General features: G+C 39.6%; 1 protein-coding gene across 2 annotated transcripts in view; it reads left to right on the top strand.

Annotated features, from left to right (window-relative positions):
• Window positions 1-12,196, top strand: part of LOC110963639 (sodium/calcium exchanger 2-like) — a 219,388-nt gene that overhangs the window by 194,422 nt on the left and 12,770 nt on the right. For both annotated transcript variants that reach the window (XM_051958171.1, XM_051958170.1), the window contains 3 exons: window positions 5,545-5,648; window positions 7,543-7,560; window positions 11,711-11,835. In XM_051958171.1, coding sequence (XP_051814131.1) covers window positions 5,545-5,648; window positions 7,543-7,560; window positions 11,711-11,835 — 247 coding nt within the window. The remainder of the gene's footprint in view (window positions 1-5,544; window positions 5,649-7,542; window positions 7,561-11,710; window positions 11,836-12,196) is intronic.

The following is a 12,196-nucleotide window of genomic DNA, read 5'->3' as shown; positions in this document are numbered from 1 at the left end:
GTTTTTACTTTTCTATTCTAGTCTTTTTGTAGCTACTTATTCTACTTCAGCCACAATGTTAACCGTAATAGAGCTTAAATAGTTAAGTTATATTTTAAAAATTCTGACTGAAACAGTTTCTGTATACAGCTGTAAATATGATTATTTCTGCTGTAAAGTTATAGATTTTAATGTCTGTCTATGGGAATTGATTCAGTTCTGGAGCCTCCAGTGGACATTTGAGGAACTGCAGTTTTTGGCCTATATTTATAAAAATCACTGCTTGGTTTATGAAAATGATCACCTAATTAGATCTATTTTTGCCTCTTTTAGCCCATTATTTTAGTTATTTTTGGTCTGAACATAAACACCCAAAGCTACTGACTTTCTGGTGAAGAAAGTGAAACATGGAGCAGCTGAAGAAATTGATTTTTTCTGCGGTTAAAGTAGAACAAACAGGATTCCACTGAATGCTGATGTGTTGATTGGAAACTGTTTGCTAACACACCTAAAATAAGATTTTTTATCAAGTGAAAAGTGTTTTGAGGATTACTTTGCCTCCTACTGAGCTCAAAAACATCCATTAATTCAGCTTTAATCTTTCGCCGTCTGGAACTTTAATCCAGCCACTTTCTTGCTCACAGATGAGGGTTTTTTTTTATTGCACGAATGGAGATTTTACGGTGAAATGTCACGGAGTAAATGGAGTATTTATAAACTATAGACAGCAGATTTTTATCCCACTAATTTAATATCGTGTTCAGTCATCCTGTTCATTTAAAAGGCTGAATATTTCGCAGCTCTACGGCTTCCTGCTGCATGTAATCAGCCGAACTGTTGGAAAATAAACAATCTGTCAGTTTCAGACGTCGCCGCTCTGCATGTTGACACCCAGAGAGGAGATTAGAGTGAATGTTGAATAATCCCTCCAGGTGGACGAAATAAGGACATTAGAGGCTTTAAAATGTTCCGCACTGATTAGAAGACACACAATCACCTCTTTTATCATGTAAAGTTTGTTTACTGAAGTAAAAAGGAGGTGCAAAGAGAAGTGTTTTCCTCATCCTTGGTGCTGCTCCTGGTTTTTTCTTATGATCCTTTAATCCTCATCGTCATCCTTCTCACCTTCCTCTTATTTATTCTCACCTCCTCTCTTTTCTTTTCACCTCCTTCGGCTCTGTCTTCCACCTCTCGCTGTCTCTACAACCATCCATCCATTATTCATGGAGTTGTCTGGCTCATGTCGAATCCTCTGAGTTTGACGTTTACATTTGAGTTTTGGAGAGTTGGAGTGACCGGGGCTCCACATAAACATCGATATCTGGGTATTTTAATCAGCTAAAATGAATATCCCCTTAAACTTCCCCAGCTGATTACTTACATTAAGGCAGTTGTTTTCTGAAAATTGTAGTCAAGTATCTTTGTCAAATAGCCAACATCTCTACAGCTTAATCTGAACATTGGATAAAACCAGCTTCAGATCTTCCCTGTTCCATTTTGTTGACATACTGGAGTTTCTGATTTGTCACTCCATTAAACAGAAAAATCTATCAACGGCCACAAAAGATCCCATTTTCGCCATGTTTTTAGGGACAAAGTGTTGTATAATTCCGACTCTGAATGGGAAAAAATGAATGAACCTCTCTGTAAAAAGCCTTCAGAATAGAGGAAGAATAAAACTCAGAAGTCTGGTGTCTCTAAGTGCTCATGAAGTGCAGATTTCTGCCACAATTTTTTTTTTTTTTTTTTTTTTTTACCAGAAGCTACAATTTTTACAAACTAAATTAACAGATGTCACAGCACTTTCAGCTCACATTTGGACAAATGTTTGTTGTTTAATGGGGTTGCTTAATTATCCAATGAAAAAATGCAGTAAAATAAACACTAAATGTGACGTTTTTAATGTTTTAAAGAAGCAAAATATCACAAAATCTCATAATACAGTGCAGCATTTTTGCTCTGATTTGTAGCCACTTCTAAACGTTGACAGATCGTATCATTAATTTGTATTATTAATGCCCAAATTAAATGTGTCAGGCTGAATTGTTCTGTGAGAGTTTGATTGATTTTATTTGTTGTGATTGAATCGACACTCAACAAAAATATAAACCCAACACTTTTGTTTTTGAGCACTGAGCATGTTTGGGATGCTCTGGATCGGCGTATACGACAGCGTGTACCAGTTCCCGCCAATATCCAGCAACTTCACACAGCCATTGAAGAGGAGTGGACCTAGGGCCGGCCCTAGCACTTTGGTGGCCCTAAGCAAGATTTTTTTTGTGGCCCCAAAACATGCACAAGGCAACTACCAAATCACGTGCACAGCTTGTAATTGGGTTAAAACACACATGCACATGATTAACAGCATTAACAGATTTATGTTTTATTGGAATAAAGACAGGGACAAAATGCTAATCACATACTTATTGTGGTGTGGCCCCCCTCTAGTGGATGTGGCTATAAACAACGGCATAGAGTGTTTATGCCAGCGGCCGGCCCTGAGTGGACCCCCCCCAATAAAACAAACTGCACCTTTCAGAGTGTCCTTTTATTGTGGGCAGTCTAAGGCACACCTGTGCACTAATCATGGTGTCTAATCAGCATCTTGATATGGCACACCTGTGAGGTGGGATGGATTATCTCCGCAAAGGAGAAGTGCTCACTATCACAGATTTAGACGGATTTGTGAAGAATATTTGAGAGAAATGGTGATATTGTGTATGTGGAAAAAGTTTTAGATCTTTGAGTTCATCTCATAAAAAATGGGAGCAAAAACAAAAGTGTTGCGTTTATATTTTTGTTGAGTGTATGAGGTGATTGTCTGTCGGTGTCTCTAAATGTTTCTGCTCCGGAGGCTTTTCTTGTGACAAACCCAAACAGACTGTTGCTTGTGTTCGCTGACTGACAGAAACCTGGACCAGGTGAGACGGAGCGCTGATGGCTGACTGGACAGAAAACTTTCACATTTTTCACCGTGTCTGCAGCAGCTCCTGTGTCTGAGGAGGAATTTATTCCAGTTAGTTCCTCTTCTGGTTAACAGCAGCCCAGTCAGATCTGAACATGTCACCTGGCTGCTGCTGGACCGACAACACTGTCATCTTTCTCGCCTCATCTGCAGCTACGAGCTTCTCCTGTCGGCCTGCTTCACCTCCAGTGTGGCTGCATCCAGTCGCACTGACAAGATCAGACTTTAAATGGGGAAATCGCTGTGACTGCAGTTCCAGACTCCTTTTTGTCAACTCAGAGCAGCTCTGTGGAGGCACTGCTGGGTCTTTTCACTGATCAGACAGCTGCTGTTGGGATACTAGCATTTATCATCAGTAAAACGTGCTCTTAAAGCTCCAGATTAAAAAGCAAGACTACAAAAACGATCCACTTTAAAGTTTGTGCCATTTTATGTGACTTGGTAATATGTTTGAAAAAAGACGGTAAATCAAAGATGGACGTCGTCTTCAGGTCTGTAGAATGACTTGAACCTGCATTATCTCTAACAGCCAGCAGGGGGCCACTGAAAGAAAGATGTCCGACTGTATTGAAGTCTATGAGAAAAGGACTCTACATCTTCCTTGATTTATTACTTCGGTAAACATTTTCTTAATGATTTGCGGGTTTCAATTGATAGTTTCAAGACTCCTTCATTTCAGCACGGTGTTAATTTAGTGAATTATGTTCCTGTTTAGAGGAAATAGACGATAAATTAGAGCAAATTTTAGAACTACCTCATCGTTAACCAGCTGTTATAATATGAAGGATTTGTTTTGCAGATGTTTTGATGACTAAATATGACATAGACTGATCAATGAGGTCAACGTTGAAGTAACTTAAACCTGCATTATGTCTAACAACCAGCAGGGGGAAACTCCTCAGAAGTTAGATTGTATAGAAGTCAATGAGAAAATGAGCCTGATTTTCATTCTATTTGGTACCTCAGTAAACAGTTTCCTAATGAGTTTATGGTCTCAGTTGCTAGTTTCAGAGTTTCTTTCTGATTTAAATACAAAAAAAACATGTAAATTGGTATTTTTTTTCCTGTAGTTTTGCTCATTATAATCCATAATTTAACAATGAAAGAAAAATCTGTTAAAAATACCCAACTATTTACCATTTTCAGTCCTTAATAAATATAATTTTCCCTCTCAAATAACAGCAGATATCTGTAAATTAATTATGTTTTTTTGTGATTTAAAGTTTTTTTTTAAAAAAACCTACCAAAATACAATCAAATGTAAAAAAGCACAGCATCATTTATTAAAAATCTAGATTTTATTTACAATTTTGCCTTTTTATGGTTAGCCAGTAAATGCAAACATTTTAGCTGCAATTTTAGAGGTTCTTGATTGTCATTTAACTAAAAAACAGACAAAAAAATCTGTGAAGCAGGAGTTAAGCGTTAAATTGCAACTACAAACTGTTTAGAAAGAACATTATTTTACAGTGTAAATGTCACATGAATACCAGAATGCAGGTTTTCTCAGCAGAACATTTGACTGTTTCAGTGGTTTTAACGTCATTTCTGAGGTTTTCATCCATCAGCAGCATCATCAGTGTTAAATTCTGATGTTTTCTTGTTGTTTCTGCTCATCCAGTCGCCTCCCTCCATCATTTCTCTCATTTTCACGCCACATTGCTCCTCTCTCAGGGTGACCGACTGTTGATTGCATCTGTCCATCTGCTTGTTTTCCAACTTCTGTCAATGTTCTGCTTATTTCTTCAATTTTTCACTTTGCTGGTTTTCAGTTTTCCTTCACTGTGGGTCTCCTCTCACAGTTTTTACCCCTTTTTTCGGCTCTTTCCCCTTAACTTCTACACCTTTCCTTTCCTTTGTTCTTTCTGTTCACAGACTCCTTCCCTTCACTTTCCATTTTCCTCCTTTTTTCTTTAGCCCCTTTTTCCTTTTCCTAGTTTCCTCCTCTGCTCACCTCCACCTCTCATTTCCAGCCATCTCTGTCCTTCTGTCTGCTGTCGGAGCAGATTTTCCTCCAGCTTCGATGAGCTGTTGCTGTGGCGACATTTCAGTCCTCGGAGACGCCAACGGGTCTCGTCTCCGTCACTTCACCTTCACTTCTTCTTCTCTAATAACAAACCTTCATCTCTGAAGCCTCTGACATGTCCTGGTGTTGTTAAAGATGGTGTGACCTGCTTTACAGTTTTATTCCTGCATCTGCATGAACATCCAGTAGAAGTCCTTCATATACGCTCTGTGGGCAGATGTTTTAGACATCTTTTGGGGACACTTCAAATGATTCGCTCCAACAAACCTGCATTAACACCCTTCCTCGAGTCAGTTTCTCTGACTTCTACTGTTTATTTTTTAGCTTCTATTGGAATCATCCTATCTCTGATCATTTTTCTTGCTTGTTAATCCTCCTCCCACCTCCTCACTGCCTCGTTGATCCTCTTCATCCGGCTTCCTTCTGCTCTGGTTTCCTCAGATCACAGACCCCGATGAGTTCAGATCTATACCGTCGGTGTTTGCAGGTCTCAGGGTTTGTGGGATAGCAAGATGACCTGCGGCGAAGGTTTTGCTACCAGCTGATGATTTACTTTGTGTCTCTGTGTTTGCAGTCAGACTCTTCAGATCCGGATTATCGACGATGAAGAATACGAGAAACATGAAAACTTCTTTGTTGTGTTGGAGGAGCCCCGCTGGCTGAAGAGGGGAATCTCAGGTAGGCAGCATATTTTGCTTTTTGGCGGGTTTTAAATCATTTTATCATCTTTCATGAGGAAACTTTTGATGTTTGCATCATGAATGGGACACAAGTAGTTTTAACCCTTTAAGCTTCAGTCAATTCCAGCCACTTTTAGTACAAAAAATCACTAATATTCTATTTGTAAATAAAAAATATGACGAGAAGTACAGGGAATATTGGACGTGCATCGCGAGGTGCATTTCCTTGAAAACGACCGATTCATGGATTTTATACCGTCTTCAAGACATGTTTTGGACAAAATAGTTTACTGACTTGTGTCGTCTGGATGTCCAAGGTTGGATTATGGCCGTTTTTTGTGGAATCTTTTCATCTGTGTGTAATAATGAACCCGGAAATGTGAGTCACGCTGTGTGCGTTGAAGCCGTGTATAGAGAACGGATGGATGGATATTCGTTTTTTGTCGGACAAATGTGTTTATATTACCCGCTGTGGTAATCGCATCTGAAAGTGGTTTATACCGGCGGATTCATGAGAATCTAAGCTTTCCATCGGCTTATAGTGTTTGTATAATCGCGTTTGCAGCCTTCGGACATTCTTGAAATTCCTATGCAAATTAGTAGGTGTACCGCCGGCGGTACACTGAAGTTTACCGTCTAAACCACAACTACACTCTGAAAAAATATTGTTTGGCGTCAAAGAAAAATCAGTTTGCATCAGCCTTTGGCAACTTCTAATGGAATTCTGTTCAACAAGGATAGGGTTAGGGTTTGTTCCCACTGGTATTTCCATTCTTTTCAAAATAAAGCTTTAACCCTCAAACAGCCGGGACCGAGTATACTCGTTCCCGCTTACTCGTACACACAGCCGAAACCAAACATTCTCGGCTCAACACGTGTGACTTGTTTATGATTGCTAATTAACATAAAATATGCACACACCCGTATGTTTGGTAAGATATTAACATTGGCCCCAAATTTGCTTATTTCAAACGATAAAGTCGCATGAGCCGTTATAACAAAGCCGCAATTTACGAAGCTCTTATCGGGGTCGTGTACCGGCCGAAATTCAACATGACGAACGTCTTTGACAATGCGACCTTGCAAGACTTGATCGATATTTTTATGGATTAGGTGATTTTAGTATATGTTTCAGTATATGTGCTTCTCCAGAAACATGGCCTGGTAAGAGTTAAGTGTTATGTATGTACGAATTTACCAAAATAATGGACACATTTTTTCATGTTGGTAGATATTATAATGTAGTGTTTTGTTTTTAGGGCATGGGAAATCCTGACCTCAAGAATAATTAAGTTACCAAGCTAATTTCATTCAACTACTTCAGTTAAATCAACTAATGCAGAAATTTTTAATTGAAATTATTCACAGTAACAACTAGATGCAGCATGATTATGCCGATTCAACTCATGAAAATAACGTTTGCATCTTAGATAGTTTGTTAAATCTGTGATTTAGAGTTTTGTTTCTTGAATCACTGAACTCTGAGTGTATTCAGGTGTGAAAGTCTTCCAAATATTCACTTGGCTAAAGTTGTATTTTATTTTTTCTTTTCAATCAGAAGCTTCCTGATTGTTTTGAAGCTTTTAGAGCCGTTTTATGCCTATTTCAGTTCATCTGGATTGGACCGAGGAAAGCCATAGAATGATAAATTTCAGGTTCAAAGTTAACATTGAAAAGGTTGAGCGACTCGACAAATCCACCGACTGTCAGCGATTGTTGGAGTGAAAAAGGTCAAATTTAGGACAAAAGAAGAGTCTTACTGAGCTGTGAGTTTGTATTTTACTGTGGAGGTTTTTTCATATTAAAAGTTTTATTATATGAGCACCTGTTGTTGTTTTCTTCCCTGAATGTTACTGACTGCTCTTCTTTTCTTGTCCACGGTTTCCTTACAGCTCTGCTGCTCAGCCAAGGTAAAAACATTTGATTATTCCTTCTACTTTAAACTGGAGATTCAGCTTGATTTAGTTTGTACGGCATCAATAATCTGCTGGTTAACTTTGATATTTCAGTCATTATGCACTGAGATGTACTCACTTATGTTGTGTAAAACAATGATTAAAATGCACAGAGAGGAGGTATTAGGGAGCAAAGAGGTTCTCCAACAACATTAACAAAGTTAGAAGGACAACGGTTAACTCATCCTGACTCAGCGAGGCATGCTGATGTGATCCCGCTGACAGAAATAGAAAATGAAAAGTGTTTACCTTCACTTCTGTGAAGCACTCAGCCGATTAATGTGCACAACATGTCGAATAAAAACATGCTGACGCAGGGTTTTAGTTCGATGTTCTCGTCACAGGGTTCCTGGTGTCGCTTTAGACTCTCCTTCGGGGAGCGATGGGTGTTTGTCTGTTTACATCTGGATCACAGCAGAATTGGCCTCAGAGCTGCACAACAGAACAGTTTGGAAATAAACGCCTACAAATGAGTCGGCGCTGCTTGTTTTGTGCTCCGTTGCCGAGCCCTGATGCAGATTTATTACCGAGTTTGTGGCCTTTCTGAGTCAGAGCGGCTGATGGGGAGGCGGCTTCATCTTCTACATCTTATTATGCTTTGATATTTTATCACTTTCTGAGATTGTTGTGGAGTCTTCTGAGTGTGGGAGGCGACAATAGACTGAGACTGAACTTGACTGATTTTTGTTTTATACAGAGATTGCAAATTTAATACACAATAAAAAGTAGCAGAAAGTCTGTAAAGTTGATTCGATAATGGTGCAGCTTTACGTTCGGTTGATATAAAACTGCTCTTCACTGCTGACTCTTGTAGGTTGTCCTGAACCTTAGCTCTGACTGCAGAGATGTTTTCAGGGTAGATTGAAGTACCTGCTCTCTAGTTTTGGATGTTATCAGCCCATTAAATGCCGTCATTGCAGAAAAGATCCACACTTATGGATCAGCAGGGAACTCACCCACCTTTTAATAGCTCAGTGAGTCTTTATCACCTCATTTAATGGCGGTGGAGCTGCGATTTTGCACTTATAAAGAGGAACAAAAGGCCACATTTGGAGGCTGGTGGTGGCAAGTCAGACTTTCAGCCAGAACACTTAAATTTCAGTCCCATCTGGGGCCAATATTAGCTTTCTTTCTACACTTTTTGTTTTGTTTACCTACGTTTTCAGTTGGTGTTCGGTCAAACTTTGGCACCAAAGCTACACTCCTGTTCTAAAGTTTTAGAACACCCCAATTTTTCCAGTTTTTTATTGGAAATTATGCATGTTAATATCTCATTGTACTCTGAAATTAAAGCATGGAGCAAATAAACTAATGAAATTGTTAAAAAGTCCATTTAGAACAAATGTACTCACTGACACCTTGACTTTCTTCGTAATTTCTCTGCAGGAAAGACCTCCATGTTTAACTCTGTTGATGGTCTGTCTCTCTTGTTAATTGCCTTTTGCTCTCCATTTTTTATACCAACACACTACTTTCTGCAGTATAATACTGTTCAAATAATGCTCTGGAGGGTTTGGTGCCACGGTGTGTTCCAACACTACTTTTATTCAGAAAAATGGGGTTAGAAGTGATCAAGAAAAGTTGGACACCTGTAGGATGTGGCAGCACAACGTTCAAGTCTTGATCAACCTCCACTGCTGCAGAACAGCTTTAAGTTGTTAACCCATTTCCGGTTCCCTGGAAAAGGCTTTTTGTATAATTCTGAAATGTGCATTTTTTTCAGTTTTGGGTAACCTTACCTTTTTTGAACCTCTGGCAGTTCACCGCTTATCTCTGTACAATTTCAAGCTCTTCTTTGGACTTGAACTACTAGAATTTCAGTCGAAAAAATGGAAAAATTGGGGCGTTTTAAAACTTTTGACTGGTAGTGTGTTTTGACATGTTGTTGTTCCGCATCCTGCAGAGCAACAGCAGCTACATGAACCATCTTAGAGAGATAACGGAGCTCTATAATCACAGCTAAAGGCATTTCTTTACAGCTAACAGAAGCTGTAACAGTGTGATGCTGCACAAAGAGTTTCAGAGGCGCATCGAGGATTCAGCCTCTTGGACCTTCTGCTCAGACAGACGGGACATAAAGGGTTCAGGTGGCCTGAGTGTAATCATGAGAAGACTGCAGAGTGAAGCAGCATATGGCCACAGTCCCTGCAGAATCCAGCGACACTATTTCAAGCTGCCATAAACACACACAGACTCGCCAACAGACTCTTTCAGGTGTTTCTTCTGAGCAGCATCTTCCCCTGAGAAGCAGCTCAGCAGGGACTGACTCCCCGCTGCCACTCCTGAACCAGAGATTGCCTCCAGATCAACAAGTGTCATCATGAGTCATCATTCCCGCGGGGATTCTTGCCCTCAAAGTGCTTTATCTCGATCTCTTCTGCTTCTGTTGCCTCTAAACGTCACACATTTGAGGTGAAAACTGTTTGTTTGCTTTGTGCTCTGATGGATCTGAGCTGCAGCAAAATGACTTCTGAAATCTGGAACCTTTGAAAGACTGGAAAAACCTTCTGGTTTAATGCATCGCTCAGCCGCTGTCTGGCAAAAACGAGCTTTTCATTCGGCTGTTCTGATTGGTTACAGGTTCAGAGGACTTCAAGCTTGCAATAACTTATTTAACACGTTTTTTTCTCCCTTCACAATCTAAATCTGTTTTCATCCGTTAGCTTCTCCCAGTGCAACTATATTGTTAACACTGTTTATCCAGTAGCTCTTCTGAGTTATTAACGTCGTTTTAAATAGCTGTTTTTTGGGAGTTTTTTTTAGCTCTTTGCAGCACTTTGTGATTTAGGGCTGCTATCCACACACTTTCCTCCTGTTTCCACCCTTTATGCTAAGCTAACACTTTACACTGATTTTAATTTCTTATGCTAAGTTAAAATTGCTTTTGTCCCTGTGTGCATTCTTTGTGCTAACCTAGCTGGTTGTTGGGATGAACTAAGCTAACTGTTTCCTGTTGTTTCCATTCTTAATGCTAAGCTAGCCTAACTGTTACCCCCAAGTTTCCCTTCTTTATACTTTGCAAGCTGTTTCACCGCTAAAATTCTTTGCACTAAATGAAGGCAGCTTTTCCCCCCTGCTTTTATTTGTTATGCTAAGCTAAGCTACTTCTTTCCCCCTATTTGTAGCCTTAATGCTAAGCTAGCGGTTTTACCCCATTTCTAGTTTTTGTATTGGAATAAGCTGTTTTCTTTTGTTTTCATTTTTAGCACCAAGCTAGGCTAGCTGTTTCTCCCACTCTCATTATGTATGCTAAACTGACCATTTTTCTTTGTTTTCATTCTTTCTGCTAAGCTAAACAGGCTAAATTCCCCTGTTTCTATTTTTTAGGCAGTGTTACCTGTTTTCCTATGTGCCAACCTAAGCTAGCTGTTTCTGTTCTGTACTAATTGTTTCCATTAAGCAAAGTTAACTGTTTGCTTTTGTTTTCAATCTTAATACCGTACTTAGCTAAGCTAACTATTTTCCCCATTTCCAGTGTTTGTGCTAAGATAATGCTAACACGTGCTAACTCATGTAACACACAGGCATGAGTCAGTTTCCTCTTCTTACTGTTCTACACCAAATATTGACTTTATGAAAAAAATAAAACAGAATTTTGTTCTGACAAATGTGGTGAAATCTCTGGTTGGAACTTCAAAATATCTGTGAAATGGATCCAAACACAGACAGCAAACTGGCTAAATACCTTTACGTCTGATATAAATCACTTTGATCGTGTTCCAGCCTGATGCAGACGGTTTTATTAGGCTCATTTTACACGTTGTGACACGCTCTGAATTCATTTCACACTTTACGGCTTCTTCAACTGAGCTAACGCCGTTTACAGATTTATCTTCAATATCAATCTGCGGCTCTAAAAGAATATTCTCTGCTCTTCTTCTTCACCTCAGCAGTGTTTCTGTCATTCTTCTGCTTCCTCTCACACTTCATGCCTCCTTCTCGTGCAACAGATGCAGATTTCATTCCCGTGTATTAATGCACACGTGTGATGTTGTGCAGGTTTTGCATTAAATGCTGACTCACGGTCTATTATTGATGGAGGAACCTGGAAATATCCTCGACATGATTTTAGTTTCAGCTTCCTTTCTGTTTCCTCCCACCACAGAGGGGACCGAGGGCCAGATGAGCACCGAGGAGGAGGAGGCTCGGAGGATAGCTGAGATGGGGAAGCCCATCCTGGGGGAGCACAGCCGGCTGGAGGTGGTGATTGAGGAGTCGTACGAGTTCAAGGTGCAGCTTTTACTCGTTTGTCTGCTTTGTAGCGTCCAGAAGGAACAGCTGATTTATTTATTATCACGGTAAAAGTGTTGATGATTCACTGATGATCACCCAGCAGCCTTAATTAGTTAATTAATCACCCAGAGCACTTTAGTGTTATTAACCTTCTGAACCACAAAAGCTGGCAGGTTTGAAAGATTTGTTTGTTTAAAATTCACCAAAATGACATCATTTATCAGAGCAGGATGAGTCGTCTAAACTGTCTTGAATTACTCATGTGTGACTTGCAGCTGCATTATGAAAAATGACCAAGTCTCAGCTTAAAGTCGTGATAATTCACCAGAAGCACTTTATTATGAATCTCTCAAGTGGA

This window comes from Acanthochromis polyacanthus, chromosome 13 (genome assembly GCF_021347895.1).
Source record: "Acanthochromis polyacanthus isolate Apoly-LR-REF ecotype Palm Island chromosome 13, KAUST_Apoly_ChrSc, whole genome shotgun sequence".
Lineage (NCBI taxonomy): Eukaryota > Metazoa > Chordata > Actinopteri > Pomacentridae > Acanthochromis > Acanthochromis polyacanthus.
The sequence above is the reverse complement of the archived record's forward strand: the minus strand, read 5'-3'. Positions and strand labels throughout refer to the sequence as shown.